Genomic DNA, 20,803 nt, shown 5'->3' with positions numbered 1-20,803 from the left:
CCCTCCCTCAGTGCACTGTTGAAACTTCCTTCTGAGTCAATGTGCAGTGAGTCTGTTTACTTAAATTTAATAACAGCCTGTCCGAGCAGTGCAGTGCTGCAGGCGCACCCCTCCTCTGTGATGTGGACTCTACCAAAGGACGTAAGAGTCACCCCTAGAGTAACTGGTCTATAGACTCGCCCTCGCCCACTGTCAGCACATTCCCACCAGCCCTCCTCTCATTGGATTGAAGTAAAACCCGTGTTGTCTCTTTTGTCAAGAAGGGAACTGTTCACGCTGTGCACGTGTGCAAGGGAGGAGAGCGTGCCTCCATCCGATGTGTATACGTCTTTGTGGTACAGAGTGCATAAGGCTATGCTAAACAGCTCTCCAAGCAGTTTCCAGTCCCCCAGTGGGTGTATAAAATAATCGAAGAGCCAAATACTATTGTGATCTTCCTCCCAAGGCCAGTACGAAGGACCCCATTGCATAAACTGAAGGTAGAGGGTAGTTTAAGGTTTCAAGCATGTATCGGTGCGTGTAAGGTAAATGCTGCAGTGTGCTTGTGACCCGATACATTTCTAGTTTAGCTAATTTGCATTTTCGTACGTTTCTCTTATGTGAACTATAGTATGTCATATTTTAGTCAATGTGTACATCAAACTGGTTGAGCTCTGTTTATAGTAGGTCTGAAGTATAATTTCCCCACTGGCAATGATTTGCAAAGTTCACACATTAGTCACTCTATCCATGGTTTTGGACATTCTCCATTCGCTGTTGCCAAGTCTTTCTCCTCCTATCCAGGTATTTTTTACAGCTTAGTTCTCTATTCCAACAGATTCCAGCTGGAAAAGGTCAGCAGAATTTTTCCTTGCAAGTTGACCTTTTCCAGAGCTTTTCTGTGCACAGTGGCTTTTGGGGGAAGAGGATTACTAAGACCTTCGTTACAAAACCTGGGAGAATTCGGGTTGCCGTATTAATTGGACATCCTAACTCATCTCCTGTAGGCCCCTTTGGAATGGGGAGGAACTCCAGCGATTCCTGCATATTATAATTCTGGCCCTTTTTCCTGAGACCAATTCCTCCATGTTTACCTTGGAGGATTTGTCTCTGGAATATACAACGACAAGTCTGCTTGCAGTTATTATCATGGGCCTTGTAGAGTAAAAACTCCTGTTTATGCCCAAATCTTGAAACTTGTGCCTCCGTGTGCCCCTGTTGCGCCTCTGTGTGCCCCTGTTGCCTGCTTGTGCCTCTGTGTGCCCCTGTTGCCTGCTTGTGCCTCTGTGTGCCCCTGTTGCCTGCTTGTGCCTCTGTGTGCCCCTGTTGCCTGCTTGTGCCTCCGTGTGCCCCTGTTGCCTGCTTGTGCCTCCGTGTGCCCCTGTTGCCTGCTTGTGCTGTGTGGGTGTGTGTGGAGGGCTCCGTGTGGCTGTGTGTGTGGGAAGCTTTGTGTGGCTGTGTGTGTAGGAAGCTTTGTGTGGCTGTGTGTGTGGGGGGCTTTGTGTGGCTGTGTGTGTGGGGGGCTTTGTGTGGCTGTGTGTGTGGGGGGCTCTGTGTGGCTGTGTGTGTGGGGCGCTCGGTGTGGGTGTGGGGGGGGCTCTGTGTGTGTCATTTGCGGGAGATAAAGCTAGTGGCATTGTAAATGACAATGCCATTTATTTATGTTAAAAAAAATATTAATAAAAATAATGTCAAGAGCAATGCCAATAGCTCTAACTTTAACAAAGGCAAAACCATTGCATTGTAAATGCTTGTTTTAGGTTGAAGCCTGCCAGACAGCGCAGTTGTCTGCTTGCAAAGACATATGGGGGACCATGCCGGCCATAGGGCAGCGCAACTGGTGCAGCCGCACCTAGCGCTGTTCCACGGAGTCGCGAGTGTTCAGAAATATTAAGGATTTAAAAAGCACCCGATGCAGAGTTTCTTGTGTGTCCAGAAGTTTTCAGGCAACAATACAAATGTCAAGATAACTCTGGTGATTAATGTTCCTTGCTGAAGAGAGATCAGAGTTTTATCTAGTGGCAGTCTTCACTCCTGCTGAAGTTATGCAAAAGGTTAAGATGCCTGCTTCAAAGAATATGTACCACACATCACCAAGTTGTATTTTATGTGGATTGCTCAGTAGGTTACTGCTTTTGTCAGAGATCCTTTTGTTAGTTGTAGTTCATAAGTTGCAACCCTAATGTAGCACAGTACCTATGAACTATCATCAGCGAGCTGCATGCAAACTGCATTGTATAGGTTAGAACATTCTGTCTTTTTCCTTGTCTTTCGTCATCCTAATTTTGCTAAAAAGAGTTCATTTGATTTTAAGGACATTCTTATTAGTAAAGCTAACCACTGCAATAACTTTTAAAGATGGAGTTTGTGCTTCTCCAGTCCAAACACTTTTAAAATATACTGCCTGCTAGTATAGGTGACATGTGACTCGTACACCTTGTAATTCTCTTTATCTTATGTAGTATTTACTCTGGACTGATTTAGGCACACCTGAATCCTTAACTCTGCAAAATGTGTGTGAAGTAAAGTGCCATGGCACCCTAAACTGGTATGAACAGTGCTATAAAAGAATTAAGATGCAGATGAGAGAGGGCCTATGAAGAGATGAGGAGCACTGGCAGAGAGTGGTTATGAGGGAATTTGTGGAGTTCTCTTTGGGAGGGGGCGTCAACCAAGATTGTCGCACTGGGCACCACCAGTTCAAAAATCTGCTTTGTGGAGAACATGCTGAAAGCTGACCTATAATTCATTACTCCCATTGTTTTCATTGAATTTGTCTTTTGTCACTCACACTTGCTTGGTTTCTTTTTGCTAGCTTTATTTGTTTTTGGCTGTCCTGCTTGTGTTAGTCCCTCCCGTGGAGCATAGCCTGTTTACCACCTCCCTGATTGGCTCCTTCTGTTCTTCCACCACTGCTCGCTTTTTGGGAACTCCTCCCCCCCCCCATTTTTAGTGAAGCACTTTATAAGAGTGCATGTTTTACAAGCTGTCTCTTCTTGCATGCTTTTCCCCAACTACATTCGGTATGAGCTTCTCTTCCATCACCCACACTTGTGTTGCTTTCTAGTCCTAGTGTTTCTGCCCCACACTCTTCAAACTTGACACGGCTCTCCTTTACTCGTTTTCTCTCACCTGTTGCTTCTTCTCACCTGCCATGTTGCTTTACCCTGTGTTGCTTTACCCTGCCCACTCCTGCCAGCCGCTCATCCGTTATATGTATTTTAAAAAAATATGTCCGATTGGTAAATCAAAAAAAAGGGTGCCCTTTGTAAGTCAACCAATCAGTGGCTTGCAGAGCATGACTACTCACCCGTAAGGGTTTCAAGGCGCTGAGGGGGGATGGGGCTGCTGGGCCGTCAAAGGCGCTATGTATCAGTCGAAGAGCCAAGTTTTAAGGTCCTTCCTGAATTGAGGCAGTAACAGTGATTGCCTAAGCTGGAGAGGCACGGTATTCCAGGTCTTCGCTGTGAAGTAGGAGAAGGATCTTCCTCCGGCTGTGGTCTTGAGGATACATGCGATGATGTCCAGAGCTAGTCAGGCAGAGCAGAGGTTTCTGTTGGGTACCTGGAATGCGAGTTGGTAGTTGAGGTACCCAGGTCCAGCGTGGTGTTGGCCTTTGTAGGCATGCGTGAGGGGATTGAAGGTGATTCTTTTGTTGACTGGGAGCCAATGGAGGTCTCTGAAGTGGCTTATGATGTGGCTGCCATGGGGGATGTTGAGAATGAGTCTGGCAGAGACATTCTTAATGAGTTTCTGGGTGATGCCGGGATGGAGTGCATTGCCAAAATCGATTCTGCTGCTGACGGGTGCGTGGTTGAGCATCTTTTTTGGACTAGGTGGGGTCCATTTGAAGACCTTTTGATGCAGATGTAGAGTGTGGAATCAGGATGATGAGACAGCGTTTATCTGGCGGTTCGAGTACAGGATGATGAGGTTCCGCACATGGTCTGTGAGTCTGGGGGGAGGTTCCAAGTGCTACGTACCACCAGGACTTGTCCCAGGAGGAATGGATGGAGCCCATGAAGAGGACTTTGGTCTTCTCTGGGTTGAGCTTGAGGCCGCTGTTCTTCATCTAGGCAGCGACAGTCCGTATCCCGTCATGAAAGTTGTTTTTGGTGACTGTGGGTTTGTTGGTGAGTGAGAGAATCAGCTGGGTGTCTTTGGCGTAGGAGACTATGTTGAGCCCAAGGTTTCTGACGATGGCTGCAGGCAGGGCCATGTAGATGTTGAAAAGTGCGGGGCTCGGGGAGGAACCCGTAGGAACTCCGCAGCTGATCTCTGTGGGTTCTGAGAGGAATAGAGGAAGTCTGACTCTGTGTTCTGCCGGTGCGGAAGGCGTGGATCAATTCCAGGGCTTTGCCGCGGGTGCCCGTTTCATGGAGTCTTATGCTTAGTGCTGTGAGAGATGGTATCAAAGGGGGCTGAGAGGTCCGGCAGTTTTGCCTCGGTTGAGGAGGGCGTGGATGTTGTCTGTGGCGGTGAGGGAGGCTGTAAGTGAGTGTATGTGTGTTGAACAGATGTGGTCTACAAAATGTCGTAATGGCGAGTAATTAGGTCTTTAAAAAAATATTTAATGCTTTCTGCACAACAGCTGTGATGCTGTTCAACATGGCAAAAAATGTTAACAAAGCCAATATGTCTTATCGGTGTTGCCAATACTTGTTTCTCATTCTAACTGATGTTTATTTTTCAGAATACCGACCAATAAGTAAATATTTATGTTGCCAGATATCTTTGGGATTTTTCTTATCTAGTTCCTTTCACCAGGAGAGTCATTTTCTGATTTGGTTACAGTTTAGATTTTGCCCAGCTAACAAAAACATCTCTTTCAAAATGTGGCTCATCTGATTAAGCCTTCTGAATCTGACCTCAAAGGCAGGCTGGGGTCGTCACTTCAGTTGGGAATCACTGACCTGAAGTTCCTTTTCCCTACTTAACCAAAACCATCTTCCACATAAATCACATGTTTCACCGAGATTAACTGCTTATTGAAAATCTCCCTCCTTTATTCCAAACTTCTCTCAGATTTCTCTATCAATCAGGTCATGATCTTCACTGTACTCGTCACGAAATCGAAACTAAGGGCTATATGCATGAACACATTTTCCCATAGACACAGAATGGGTAAAACCCTTTGATACATCTGGCCCTAAGTGCTAAGAACACTGTTGAAGAAAACTCTGGCTCACATTTTGATTGAGTATGAAAATATTTGTTACAACAACTGTGTACACCAGCAATGGCTATAGGCTCCATGAGTCACAACCAAGCCCAAATGTATAACCTACTACACACACAGTACTGAGGATGCCTAGCTGAGCTCATGAGAATTAGTAGATGGCTTTGCAATTAATAATAAAGAAAATTACTTTGGCTGAGCCAACCAGTTTGAAAACCTTTGCATATCAAGTACCCAGATGCAATGCACCGAAGGCCCAGAGACTGGCACATCCAGTAGGGAAGGTTGGCACAAACAAGAAAAGTTGTAAAAAATGGTTGAATCTGATTAGTTATACCAGACAGGGCAGCGCTTTTACATTTCACAAGCCATTATACAATCTATTGCGCAAGTTTATTGAAGTGTCATCATTAAATTCATGATGTGGAATATCTTTTTTTTCATGCTTTACATATTATACGTTTTGAAACTGCTCCAATGCATTTCGGGTGGGTTCCCTTCATCCGGGAGCTCTGTGGGCAAATAGAAGATATAGCGCTAAGTATGGGGTCGTGTCTTAAAGGTATAGTTAACGCAGCATGCGGGTAGGGTCAGTGAGGTGTGTTCAGGGGAGTGGCCGGCATCTGAAACAGTGTGGTAGGGGTTTGGGTGACTGTGACTGTGACATATTCGTAAAACAGTAATGTGCTCGGTTGTGTTTTACGTGTCTAAACGCGGGTGACAAACAGATGAGGAGGGTGTTTTAAGCACTCGCGTGTGATCCGGTGTTCAGGATGTCTAAACAAAACGGTTTGTGCGAAAATACGTTCGTATCTCCAAATTAGTACGTTTTGCATTGCGCGTCTACGCGCCAATGCATGCGGGTTGAATGGATCACGACGCGCTGACTTACTAGTTTGTTAAAGTGCTCCGTGTCTGTTGGGCATCTCTCGTAGACGCGCAATGCAAAACGTACTAATTTGGAGATACTAACGTATTTTCGCACGAACCTTTTTGTTTAGACATCCTGAACACCGGATCACACGTGAGTGCTTAAAACACCTTCCTCATCTGTTTGTCACCCGCGTTTAGACACGTAAAACACAACCGAGCACATTACTGTTTTACGAATATATCACAGTCACCCAAACCCCTACCACACTGTTTCAGATGCCGGCCACTCCCCTGAACACACCTCACTGACCCTACCCGCATGCTGCGTTAACTATACCTTTAAGACACAACCCCATACTTAGCGCTACATCTTCTATTTGCCCACAGAGCTCCCGGATGAAGGGTACACCACCCGAAATGAATTGGAGCAGTTTCAAAACGTATAATATGTACAGCATGAAAAAAAAGATATTCCACATCATGAATTTAATGATGACACTTCAATAAACTTGGATAACTACCTTTATTGTGGAAGCTTGCTTGTTCAAGCACCAAAGGTGTGCACAAAATACAGGGATGTCACCAATGTGATATGGTGACACATCAACCGAATTTATCATAGACGTGTGCCGGACGGACACGCCACCTGTTTGGAGTACCCAACCTTTTAACTCGGAGTCCAAATTACAAACAAATAGCTGTGCGCCCCCCACATACACTTTTCTAGTCACACCAGGTGTTGTCCCATGCCGAGGGGGAGGGTCCAAGGGGAGGACTACTGTCGTCTCCGAGTTGAGCTTCAGGCAGTTTCTGCTCATTCAGGATGCAACGTCTTTCATTCCTGGGTGTCGTCGGCGTAGGATACTATGCTGAGTCCGTGCTGTCTGACGATGGCAGCGAGGGGGGCCATGTAGTTGGTGAAGAGCGAGGGCTGAACGATGATCCTTGGGGCACTCCGCAGTTGATTCCCGTGGGTTCAGAGAGGAGAGGTGAGAGTCTGATTCTTTAGGTTCTGCCGGTGAGGAACGAGCGGATCCAGTCTAGGGCGGTTCCTTGTATGCTGGCGATGTGGAGTCTGGCGTAGAGTGCGCAGTGGGAGACGGTGTTGAATGTTGCAGAGAGGTAGAGTAGGATCAGGGCCGTGCTGTGTCCTTGGTCAAGGAGGGTGCGGATGTCGTCTGTGGCGGCAAGTAGAGTGGTCTTGGTGTTGTGGTTGCTGCTGAATCTGGATTGGGAGGGGTCGAAGATTGAGTTTTCGTCGATTTAATTTGGGTAGTTGTGCATTGACTGTCTTCTCTGTGACTTTGGCCGCGAAGGGGAGGAGGGAGATGGGTCGGTAGTTCTTGAGGTTGGTGGGGTCTGCTGAGAGCTTCTTGAGCAGGGGTCTGACTTCTGCGTGTTTCCAGTTGTTGGGAAAGCGGCCGGTCTTGAAGGTGGTGTTGATGGAGCGTCGTAGTTCAGGAGCGATGGCGGCTTTGTGAAAAATGTGTTGGGGGCAGGGGTCCGTGGGTACTCCTAAGTGGATGCCTTTCATGGTCGAAGTGGTGTCTTCGGTGGTGACTAGGGTCCAGGAGGAGATGGTGGGCTGGATGGCGTTGCTGGAAAAGCAAGTGGTTTCGGAGTTGGGTGTCTGGTTGTTGAAGTTGTCATAGAGTCCTTTGATTTTTAGATGGAAGTAGGATCCGAGCTTGTTGCAGAGGTCCTGGGAAGGGGTGATGTCTGTGGTTTCGCTGGGGGGCTTGGTGAATTCCTGGATGATGCTGAAGAGTTGCTTGGACCTGCCGCCATTGGCAAGGATCTTGTTTTGAATGAAGGTCCTTTTGGTGGATCTGGTGTGTTGGTGATATTCCAGCATGGTTATTTTGTTGGTGGTGCTATCTTCTAACGTTTTGCTGTTACTCTAGTTCTTCTTCTTGAGACGTCTACAGGTGCTTCTGGATTCTTGGAGGTCTGCAGTGAACTAGGTGGATTTCCTGGGGCGCTGTCTGTCGGGGTTGCATAGGGGGGCAAGCTTGTCTGCGCAGTTGGGAAAGCCAACTGTGGAGTCCTTTGGCTGCGAGGTTGGCATTGGTCGAGGTGGTGGGAACGTCGCGTTTAAGGGTGGAGTTGAGTTGTTCCTCAGTGACTTTGCTCCAGTTCTTTTTTTTATTGAGGGCACCGTGCAGGTTTGGGCGGTGTGGGTTTGTCGACGTGGAAGTGTATGCAGTGGTGGTTTGTCCATGGGGGTTGCATGGTGTGGCTGAAGTGGATGTTGTTACCTCCTGCAAAGATTGGGTTGAGGGTGTGTCCTGCCTTGTGAGTGGGCATGGTGACAAGCTGTTTCAGTCTGATGTTGGCAATGTTGTCCGTGAGGGTGGCGGAGTAGGGGTCGCGGGGGTTGTCGAGGTGGAAGTTCAGGTCTCCGATGAGTAAGTAGGCCATGGAGGCGATGGCATGGGCTTCAGTGAGGTTGGCGATGGTAGTGGCAAACGAAGCGTCGGGTCCGGGGGGTCTGTAGTCGAGGGTGCCGTGGAGTGTGGTTCTAGTGCTGTTCTGGATCTGGAAGTGAAGGTGTTCGGTGGTGGGGAAGGAGTCTTTCGTTGTGGAGGTGGAGAGTCTGAGGGTGCTCTCCTCCTTCTGGGCGGTTGGGGCGAGCCTTCCTCTGGATCTTGTTTGCATTGGGGATGGTGGTGGCGATGCACAGAGTCGCACACCCCCCACCCACCCATAAAGACACTCAGGCACCCATACAGATACTCAGACAACCAATAAATAATCCATATATACACTCATGTAGCTACTCACCAAGCCATGCAGCGGCGTACACACGAACTAACAGACTAATAAAGACATTCACACAGTTTAGTCACTAACCCATGCATTCAGTAAGACACATTAATCACTCACTTATACAGTCAGTCACACACCTACTAAATTATCCATTCAGACACTCATACCCCCACTCATACTTCAATACACCTTGTCATATATATATATATATATATATATATATATATATATATATATATATCTATCTAAAACATATTTTTATACTTTACAGAAACACACATTCACTGGATGATTGCTTCAGTGATGTCACTGAGCATGTCATGAGTGATATAATATCTGACATCATCAGCAGTGCATTGCGGGGACGCAAGTTATAGTTAAGTCTACTAACTATAAAGGCCGAATTTCTATGGTTTAATACAAGTGAAATCTACAACTAACTAGAACGTCCCGGAAACCTACGGTTTTTTCAGTGAATATATGTATATATATATTTATTGCACTTGGCACTTTATTTGTAGCATAATTGATTGACTGACCTGATAGATAACTGTCATCTCTCCCCTCAATCCGTCTACCCTTTACTTTTACTTTTACCTTCCCCTATCTTGCCATTGATGATTAATTTCTTGATGCTTGCTATGAATTATTGAAATTGTTTGATATAGTTATTAGGAATACATTGTACCCCACACCTACTTCCCTTACTTTGATGTAACCTTTGAAAATTTGAATTTTAACTAAGAAGTCATGATGGTAGTGATGTTGCTCAAAAGAGGTTTGACGTGCCATTTTCTGTCATAGGGTACTTCGCCTATATGTTTCTTTGCTCATAAAACTGTGTACATAAATGAAAGTCTAAAATGGCCACTGAAAAATAAGTGATTAGAAGGGTTAACAGTCTAGTCTGTTTTTAATGGTAATGAAGGACGGACTTTAAGCACTTTGCACTTTAAATGGACTGTTTGGACTGCAGGACTCTATGGTCCAGTCGAAGGCAACCGCCGAAACGCGTTGACCGTCCTCTTTTGTCTGCACAATGGTGTTGAAAGAATAATAATAAAAAAAACCTACCTGAAAATGAGTGTTGGACCCTGTTTGTGCTGTGGTGCTTCGGACTCTCTGGTTACAAATAGGTGCTGGCTGTGTCCGTTCTTCGTTGAAGATAGATATATATATATATATATATATATATATATATATATATATATATATATATATATATATATATATATATATATATATTCATGAAGAACTCCAAAAACGCCACTTCCAACCACACAGATCGGCGAAGCGCTAAGCAGGAGACGGACCACCAGATTGGATAACAGTTCTTTAATCCAGGTTAGATGTTATTTTGCAGGAAATGCATAACGCGTTTCGGGCTGCAAGCCCTTGTTCACATGCATAAAACTGTCTTTTACATCTTTACTTTTTATAATGCCAAATGATCACTGGTGCAAGCCCCTCCCACACATCATGTGATCATAGACAAGGTAGACATACTTCTTACCGCGACATGTGCAAACAAGCTATATAAATAATATAAATACTTGTATTAAGCATGTAATCATTGTTGTTTAAAAGCAATAAAAACTATTACCGGATAAATCCGTTAGTTGCTCAGTTCTTTCCATTTTGTCACAAACAAACACCCATGAAATTCATGGGTGGTGCGGACCCTTATTCATTATGTCATTAACTTATTTAGGGGTGTGCATAGTCCAGTGAATAAAGTGTAAAGTGCTAAAAAAGTGTAAACAGTGCATGTCCTAAAGTGCACAAAATCACATTAATATTACAATATAATTACAAGAGAAGAAAAAAAGTGCATAATGCCTGATAAAACTACCTGCATTTAGAAATGGTTTTTCCATGCTAGCTACACAGACGGACAAAAGTCTCATTCTATATGATAAAAGCTTGATAAAAAACATTTCATATTATTAACAGGGTTCATCATAAAAAGTGATAAAAGGTAATACTACCAACCCCCTGTGTATAAAATAGTGTTAAAAAATGGAAATATCAAAAATTATTCAGGTTAAATATATATATATATATATTGTTTGCAGGTACAACGCGTAGCTCCAGATCGAGAGGGCGCATCACTGAACCAGCACCTGCTAGCTGGGAAACATTGCGGACTCGCTCTCTCCTCCTGACGAAAAGAGTGTGACACAGCTCCGGGGGTTTTCCAAAACACGGCTTTATTTCTGTTAAAACGCTGGCATTAAAAGTCTCTGGAAACGCAGGGCAGACGCGTTTCCGCCTTCAATGGCTTCATCAGTGCCCATTCCAGATAGTCTCTCGTTGTTTCTGGGGGTCTTCGCGTGTGTTATACAAGTGTGTGACCACTCCCTGGTCATGTGTTCATCGGCCCCTCCCACACCTCACAGGTGCCAGCACTTTCCGTTCCTTTCACCACTCAGCTGCATTCTGGTAAGTGAAGTCCTCCATAGGACCCCACACAGTGATGGGTATTCCTTAAACATCGTTTGATGTCCCAATCTTGGTTGGCTGGTGACCCCACGCCGGTGCAGTCGTGTGGAAGGTAAAGCCGTCCTTGGTCCCCCTTCTCAGGCAAACATCTTTGCCTCCTCTCTCCCCATTCTGGCGTGAGTTGCCTCGTAGAAGTCTGACGCCTGGGAGGGCGACGCGTAACTGGTTGGGTACAAACATTGTTTGCAGGTACAACGCGTAGCTCCAGATCGAGAGGGCGCATCACTGAACCAGCACCTGCTAGCTGGGAAACATTGCGGACTCGCTCTCTCCTCCTGACGAAAAGAGTGTGACACAGCTCCGGGGGTTTTCCAAAACACAGCTTTATTTCTGTTAAAACGCTGGCATTAAAAGTCTCTGGAAACGCAGGGCAGACGCGTTTCCGCCTTCAATGGCTTCATCAGTGCCCATTCCAGATAGTCTCTTGTTGTTTCTGGGGGTCTTCGCGTGTGTTATACAAGTGTGTGACCACTCCCTGGTCATGTGTTCATCGGCCCCTCCCACACCTCACAGGTGCCAGCACTTTCCGTTCCTTTCACCACTCAGCTGCATTCTGGTAAGTGAAGTCCTCCATAGGACCCCACACAGTGATGGGTATTCCTTAAACATCGTTTGATGTCCCAATCTTGGTTGGCTGGTGACCCCACGCCGGTGCAGTCGTGTGGAAGGTAAAGCCGTCCTTGGTCCCCCTTCTCAGGCAAACATCTTTGCCTCCTCTCTCCCCATTCTGGCGTGAGTTGCCTCGTAGAAGTCTGACGCCTGGGAGGGCGACGCGTAACTGGTTGGGTACAAACATTGTTTGCAGGTACAACGCGTAGCTCCAGATCGAGAGGGCGCATCACTGAACCAGCACCTGCTAGCTGGGAAACATTGCGGACTCGCTCTCTCCTCCTGACGAAAAGAGTGTGACACAGCTCCGGGGGTTTTCCAAAACACAGCTTTATTTCTGTTAAAACGCTGGCATTAAAAGTCTCTGGAAACGCAGGGCAGACGCGTTTCCGCCTTCAATGGCTTCATCAGTGCCCATTCCAGATAGTCTCTCGTTGTTTCTGGGGGTCTTCGCGTGTGTTATACAAGTGTGTGACCACTCCCTGGTCATGTGTTCATTGGCCCCTCCCACACCTCACAGGTGCCGGCACTTTCCGTTCCTTTCACCACTCAGCTGCATTCTGGTAAGTGAAGTCCTCCATCAAACGATGTTTAAGGAATACCCATCAATGTGTGGGCTCCTATGGAGGACTTCACTTACCAGAATGCAGCTGAGTGGTGAAAGGAACGGAAAGTGCTGGCACCTGTGAGGTGTGGGAGGGGCCGATGAACACATGACCAGGGAGTGGTCACACACTTGTATAACACAACAAAGTATGTTAAACAATTAATATCTTTATTGTGTTTGATTTCAAAGTGGCGTGCCACTGGGTAACTGGGGTCACTGTGCAAAATTGCATGTAGATGTTGCAGAATCCTAACGTGCACCTGCTGCTTGGTACTACCAATATAATTAAGGCCACAGGTGCACGTTAGGACATATACTGCATATTCCGTCTTGCAGGTGTATTGGCCAACAATTCCAATCGCCTTATCACTAAAAGGGGTAGTGTATGAGTTTTATTTACCCCAAACTTACAGGCGCTGCAGCTGGAGCATTTTCGAAAACCACCTGCAGATTGTAACCAATTCGTTTTTTCTTTTAATTCTGGACATGGTTGATCCAGAACCGCGCCCATATTGCGCGCTCTACGAAAAGTTACAGTTGGTTTCTGTGGTAAAAAGGACCTCAGGATGTTATCAGATAAAACAATGAGCCAGTTCCTATTAATGATCTTTCTGATTTTGCGCTCCTGGTCACTAAAAGAGGTAATGAATCTAGGGCAAGGTTCGAATTTCTCCTCTGATGAAGTAGTCAGAACTACCTCTTCACCAGTAACAGGTAACAGGCTTTCACGGGTCTTTAGGTCGGCTTTAGCCAAAGCTCGATCAAAAGTTTTCTTTGAATATCCCCGTTCCCTCAGTCGTACTTCTAACTCCACTACACATTGCCTAAAATCCCTCTCAGAGCTGCAAATCCTTTTTAGTCGGAGAATTTCTCCGTAAGGAATGCTCTCAATAGTGTGTTGTGGGTGTAGACTAGAGGCATGCAGGGTAGTATTACCTGCGGTAGACTTTCTGAATAATGTGGTTTGTAGTTTCATTGAGTCATCAATGTAGACTTTAACGTCTAAAAACTCCACCTTGAGGTGTCATCAGTGATGTCACTGAGCATGTCATGAGTGATATGTGACATCATCAGCAGTGCATTGCGTGGACGCAAGTTATAGTTAAGTCTACTAACTATAAAGACCGAATTTCTATGGTTTTGTACAAGTGAAATCTACAACTAACTAGAACGTCCCGGAAACCTACGTTTTTTTCAGTGAATATATATATATATATATATATATATATATGAAAATATATATATATATATATATATATATATATATATATATATATATATATATATATATATATATATATATATATAGTCGCACCGTTTGCGACTCCAAAATCACTTGATGCATGTGGCTGTAAGCTTATCAATGGGTATCTGTGAGCATCAGTCATAAGACTCTAAGATTCCAATTCTATCCTACGCATTCGCAATCTTATATCAGGGGATGATGACAGAATGAGAGCAAACCAGGTTTCAAGCAGTTAAGAATCTTTTTGTCAAACCAACCAACAACTTAGTGCATATAGCATATGCACTAGCATAGCATATGCTTTTTTCGGAAAATGCATTGAAAAAGCATCTGACCTTTATTTATATATATATATATATATATATATATATATATATATATATATATATATATATATATATATATTGCGAATTCACAATTTTTTAAACATTCATGCATTGCATTTAAGGAATCACAAAAATGCGATTCCTTAAATGCAATCGCATTTTGTGAAATTGCAAAAAATTGCGATTTCTTGTACTTTTGCATTGATGCATCCCAAATAGTGATTTTGGAATCGCAAACGGCCGAATTTTGCGATTCGCACCGTTTGCGACTCTAAAATCACTTGATGCATGTGGCTGTAAGCTTATCAATGGGTATCTGTGAGCATCAGTCATAAGACTCTAAGATTCCAATTCTATCCTACGCATTCGCAATCTTATATCAGGGGATGATGACAGAATGAGAGCAAACCAGGTTTCAAGCAGTTAAGAATCTTTTTGTCAAACCAACCAACAACTTAGTGCATATAGCATATGCACTAGCATAGCATATGCTTTTTTCGGAAAATGCATTGAAAAAGCATCTGACCTTTATATATATATATATATAAAGGTCAGATGCTTTTTCAATGCATTTTCCGTGATTTTGGAGTCGCAAACGGTGCGAATCACTATTTGGGATGCATCAATGCAAAAGTACAAGAAATCGCAATTTTTTGCGATTTCACAAAATGCGATTGCATTTAAGGAATCGCATTTTTGTGATTCCTTAAATGCAATGCATGAATGTTTAAAAAATTGTGAATTCGCAATTAGGGGGAGCAAATTAACACAAGGTTGAACCTCGTGTTAATTTGCGAAATCTTTCAAATATGCTCAAAAAAGCATTTTTGAAAGTGTCATGTTACACACACACACATGTCCTTTGGACATGTGTGTGTGTAACTTGCACTTACAATGACATTTCAAGGGTGCAGGGGGGGGTCCTTTGGACCCCCCTTAGCACCCTTGAAATGCATTAACAAATTGCGATTCGCAAAATGAAAATCGCAAAATGTTAATGCCTTCCCATTGATTCCTATGGGCCTTTTGGCCCATAGGAATCAATGGGAAGGTTTTCCTTAATTGCGATTCGCAAAATGTGAATCGCAATTAAGGAAAAATAAGGAATCGCTAAAAAAAATTGCGATTTTTTTGATGCATTGCCGTTTGCGATTCCTTAATTGCGATTCCTTAATTTTCGCAATTAAGGAATCGCAAACGGCTCCAATGATGCATGTACCTGTTAGACTGCAGTGAGATCATGACTGCAGAGAATGTCTAATTAGAGTGCATGGGACAGTGAAGAAAATATCTGAGACACTGAGTAAAGGGTACAGCTGATGTCCATAGGTACAGGAGTGGTTAATTGCACTGGGTTTGCAGCAGGGCACACTTGCATTATACTGGCTGTGCATCAGTGATCAAAATTAAAGCTTTGAAACCAGTTTCCACTGTCTAGTTAGCTGTTGCAATTCTTGAACGTTTGTAATGAGAAGTAGCATAGTAAATATGTGTTCAAGTATTCCTTAGTATTATGATATCCCTATTGCAAGATGTCTTAAGTGATTTGTGTAAGATAACCAAGTTTTGTGATAATGTGCCCCTTTATCATTTCTAGGTTGGCATACAAGTTTGTTACGAGGATCTTTCCAGTGGAAAACAATGGAAGGTCTGTCAGGCCTACGCAACGTTTGTGGCACAAGGTGATGGAACTGGCAAGGTATGGATTAAGTACCATTAAATGGATGCCATAACTTGAGATGGCTCAGGCTGTCAGCCAAGAGCTGGAGAAAGAAATGCATCTCATAGAACATTGAAATGCAAACTAAAGTGAAGCCTTCTAGCATTTCAGCATTCTCAGAATCTGAAACACAACAGCCCTCTGGAGGCTAACCCAAACTATTCAAATAGCAAAGCATCACAGAGTGGCTATTGTTCATATATTCAAATGTCCTCAACTCATCTTCCTCTCCTGAAGATAATGTTCTAGTTCTGCTCTAATTCATTTGCACATGAAACTAGTCATCATAATTGTTTCTGCTCTTTCACCATAACCTCATTGAGATCTGAAAAAGATGGACACCCATGAGGGTAAAAAGATGTATTAGGGGGCGAAGCTAATCAGCCTTCATTATGGCCACCGACCTTTGACACACCAGTGCTGCTCTATCCTTGTGCCTGCTGTCATCTGGCAAGAGTATAGGATAGGACAAGAGGTATGAAGTAGAGAATCTCAAGTCTCTGGGGCATTGGGACCGATTTCCATTGGAAGAGGCAGCTATGAGAGAAGCAGTCGGAAGAAAAAGGTGACCGCTGGAGCCTGATGCAGCAGGGCAAGAGCAGCACGTAAATGATTCAACGTGTTAGTAGTTTCTGAGGTCCCTGGCTTCCTGGACCCGAGCCATTCCAGACTGACGCTAAGGCAATAACTGCAATTGATCAAAAAGAAGCTGATTTCCTTGGTTAGTGAGGCTACCTTGTGGTTCCAGGCTAGGCTGATCGTGTAGGATGGCAGAAATATCTTGTTCTTTTTGGTCCCAGAAGCAGTCAGGGAATATTTAGATTCCAGGTGGCTGTTGTGGTGTGGGGGGTGAAGAGGAAATAGTATTCCAGAACTAGTCGTATTACATTATCGGGGATATTTCAACGAACACCAAGCAGTTAGATCTCCTGTGGCCCTCAGGCAAGCGCCTGAGCTGGAAGAACAGATACATTCTGATGTATGCTTCTACCTGCAGATTCCTCACCTTTGAATATCCCAGGTGCAAGACAGGATCTGGGAAACTTCTGCAATTGATCTCTGGTGTAGGTAGATGGCGTTGACTCTGTTTTGACGTCCTGCATATAGTCTTAATGATATAGTGGAGCTACATAGTAACCCTGGGCGAAGTACTACGCTACGCTCGCGTAGTTTGCGAAGTTTGCGCTACTTCGCACTACGCGAATTGCATGTGGCACAATGCAAACATGCGTAGCGGTCATTTTGTGCTTGCTTGCGGTCCTCAACGTCAAGTTGGTCACCTCGAGCAAGCAAAATTGCATCCTGGCGAGACTTTCTCCTCGTTCGTGATCAGCAACATCAAGTTGCCGATCCCGAGCATGAAAAATAAATCTCATGGCGAGATTCTCAACGTGGGGAGGTCAGGTTTCTCATTGCGAATGGTCGCGTATGACTGCGACCGCTAGGGATGAGAAACTACCAGTCCGCGTTGAAAAAGCTGCAGCTCGAGTAGAAATCTACTTGAGCGGCAGAAAACAACCATTTGCACTGTGCAAGATGCGGTTTGCACTGATTGCACAGTGTGGACAAGCATCCGGCCCTGTGAAATCAGTGCGAACAGCATTTTGCACAGTGCACTACGCAGTTCGCATAGCTATGCGTATGCCGTGTAGGGCGAAGTGCACTTCACTTAGCTACGAGTAGCACTACTAGGTGAACTACGCCCAGGGTTACTACATAGCCACAGGACCGGTGCCCTAATTGCATTTTGGTTCTTTTCTATGCCATTTGACGCAGAAATGAGGTTCACTCTCACAGAATTTCTCACATAGAAATTACTCTATTTAAGTGCAGCAGAGACAATGTCCCCACTATAGCGCTCAGGTGGTAAGCCTGATTTCTAATCTGATGGACACATGTCCATCACAGACATGCACAAGACTGTCTGTGGTGTCTCGGTTTGAATCATGACACGTTGTCTGATCTCTGCTGAAATCCACCTTTATGTCATTAAGGAGCATCAATCAAAGCTCTTGTGGCTCGCTCCAAATTAAGTTCTTTGAGTCGTAGACTAACCAGACCATGGTCAAAGTCAGATGCAAGGTCCAGTTCCCCTTCAAGATCATCACCCCCAACCAAGTTGTTGAGGGAGAATAAATGCCATGGCAAGAAGTGTTGTTCTTCTTCCCCTCATTGTTCCAACAGTGAGGGTAAGCCCCCTGTGGCTTCATCTGCCCAGAGGCTGGAGTTGGTGGATATATCTTGGGCGCTGTCTTCATTGATTCCAGATCCATGTACCATCTTCTTCACCATCAACTGCACCTTCCCCTTTGTCACAGCTGGCGTCCGTAACCAGCTCTGTAATTGTATCAGTGTATTTACTTAAAAACTATGATGGATCTTTTTAAGAGAGTGGTTGTCCCATGGATGTGCCGACTAGTCCCATCAGGACAGTTCAGGTGGCCTTTTGCTTTTTCACCATCACTGCCCTTGGAGCTTACAGGTACTTCCCGCACCACTTTTGTTCAGAGCCCTAACTGACCCAACGTCATCATGACCAATGTCACTTCCAGTTTCGTTCCTGATCGCACATAGATCGGTGCTGAGAACCACTGTTGTGTCCACCATGACACCTCAATCGACACCAGTTGACTCTTCACCTCAAGTGTATGCAGCCCTGGGACCGCATACGCAGCTGTCCTCTGCACCAGCACCTGTGCCACAACCTGCTTGGAAGACCGTAATGGCGGTTAAAGGACACTGACCAAAAACATCTTTCCAGTTCAGATCTTGAGTGGGATCTCGGATTCTCTGGGAAGCCCTGAGACTCTGGACCTGGTCTATGGTAGATGGCCAATCACATAGCATGATCCCTGAACACCAGAGCCAACACCCTGAGTCTGTTTCATCTTGCTGACCACAAGTAGCGCCTTCACCTGGAGATGTTTTGAGATCACTTTGGTCTTGGGGGTATATGTCAGGCAGGTGTATTCGCCACTTAACTGCCTGTAATTCTGTGCCTTCCAGTATCATTGGAGGGAGCTTCTGGAGACACGTTTCAGTTGTTTTGGAAGTTTCCACTTTTCACTACTCCTTCTTACCATTCTCTTGATTCTTTTGGTTCTGGGGAAAATTCATAATGACCGGCCCCACATGATTCTCTTTGCTCCAAACTGGCCAGGAAGGCTGTGGTACCCTTACCTAAGACACCTCGCCGAAGGAGCTCCTTTGTCTACCTGTCAGAGTGGATCTGTTAAGTGAATCAGGAGGACAGATCTTGCACCCTAATCTTCAAAGCTTACACCATCATGCTTGGAAATTGAGAGGGACAATCTTGACACCTTCCAGATTCCACCGGATGAGGTAGACAAGATACTTTTCTGCAGGTTGCCGCACTACCAAATCTGTTTATTCAGGGAGGTGGAGCAAGTGTGTTTCCTGTTGAATTGGGTGTAGATCCTTTCAAAGCATCCCTGTCTACTGTACTGCATTTTGCACTGACCTTGGTTCCATGAGCTTGTGCAATAGCTATGTGAAAGGAGAATCTCTTAGCCTTGTTGTTCTTTTGTTTACTATATCAACCTTCCATGTTCAAATCTCCAGTGGGTCTAAGATTTCTTAAAGGGTTGACAAACTCCCCTCCCAAGGCTAACTGCAACTAGCACCTTGACGCCCTCGGGCAACTATTGCATTCAATACATCTTATTAATTTCATTTCACAAACATGTATCCACCAGTACCATATATATTGGCACAATGGGACCTCAACCTAGTTGTAACATTCCTTAAGGGGACTCTGTTTTTGCCCCTGCTCAGTTGTCAGTTAAGGCTACTAACCCCCAACTTTTTTCCTGTTGCCACTTGCTTCAGCTCGTCGTGTTAAAAAACTTCAAGGCCTTTCTGTTCCCCCTCATCCACATGCTTCTTCCAAGACAAGTTGTTGCTGCAAACTAAGGCTGCTTTTCTGGCAAAAGTGGAGTCCTCATCCCGAATAGACAATCCTTCACATTACCAACATTCTCTCCTCCTCCACTTATTTTTAAGAAAGGAGAACAACTGCACAGGCTGGACCCTATAAGACCAACTCTTTATTGGCTATACTGGCTGTAAAAAGGGGAAAGCAGTGCAGAAACTGACAATCTCTTGATAGATTAACCAGTGTATCTGATAGAGACTTCTAGCTGCAGATTCCTTACCTTAGAATTATCCCCAGGAGTTAGACGGGTCCTGGAAATGTTTTGTGAGCAGTACCCCATCAAGCTGGTAGGTGGCGTCGGCCGCACCCTAATTGACATGCGCAGTGCCTAAATAGGCACCCCCCTGCACGATGATGTGAGTTCTATTCTTTTCTTTCTGTGCCAGTCAATGCAGATCCGGAGAAGAGCTGCCCCCAGTAATCTTACCTGACTGACCTTTTTCAAACTTTTTTCAAAGGCTTTTTCGAGATTTTGTCTCCTGGTTTGGCAGGGATGTTCATGAGAAAACCTGGTGTTAAGCCCTGTAGTGTCGCCAGCAAATATTGGTGACAGACCCCCACCTTGTCGTCCTCTGGTGTTTCAAGCACGACCACATCTCCAAGATCTGAGTCGATTGCTGTGCCATGCACGCCAAGCCCCGGACGGAGTAGTCCCTCAAGCTCCTTGTCGCTTGATATGCGATGCCACAGCAGTCTCAATGCAGGTCGAGAGGAAGATCCTGGGAACAGCTGCAGAGCCATTGATCATTGTCTAAGTCTTCCAGACATTTCGGGAAAGTCCCGCAAGTACAAGGAGACATCCGACGAGATGAGGTAACGTCAGCATTCAATGCCTGGCTCTGCAGTTGAGCCTGTGCCTCGGCCATCTCCGCAACTCGTCAAGTTTTCCAAGGCCAGAGCAGCCCCCGGCCAACTCTGAGTTTGATCAGGCTATGCACTTCATATTTGAGCATCCCGTCCCTGCTTGTGCGTCTTCAGGCCCTCCGGTTCTGAGGCCCCTACTGGTCCTCTGCCAGCTTATTCGTCCCTGGCACCTGT

At 45.1% G+C, this 20,803-nt stretch overlaps 1 protein-coding gene across 14 annotated transcripts in view; it reads left to right on the top strand.

The window, feature by feature from the left end:
* Positions 1–20,803, top strand: part of ACOT11 (acyl-CoA thioesterase 11) — a 791,760-nt gene that overhangs the window by 536,090 nt on the left and 234,867 nt on the right. For all 14 annotated transcript variants that reach the window (XM_086952551.1, XM_086952558.1, XM_086952565.1 and 11 more), the window contains one exon: positions 15,688–15,789. In XM_086952551.1, coding sequence (XP_086808677.1) covers positions 15,688–15,789 — 102 coding nt within the window. The remainder of the gene's footprint in view (positions 1–15,687; positions 15,790–20,803) is intronic.

The sequence above is a fragment of the Lissotriton vulgaris genome, chromosome 1_1 (genome assembly GCF_964263255.1).
Source record: "Lissotriton vulgaris chromosome 1_1, aLisVul1.2, whole genome shotgun sequence".
Classification (NCBI taxonomy): domain Eukaryota; kingdom Metazoa; phylum Chordata; class Amphibia; order Caudata; family Salamandridae; genus Lissotriton; species Lissotriton vulgaris.
This window is presented reverse-complemented; position numbering and strand designations above follow the sequence as displayed.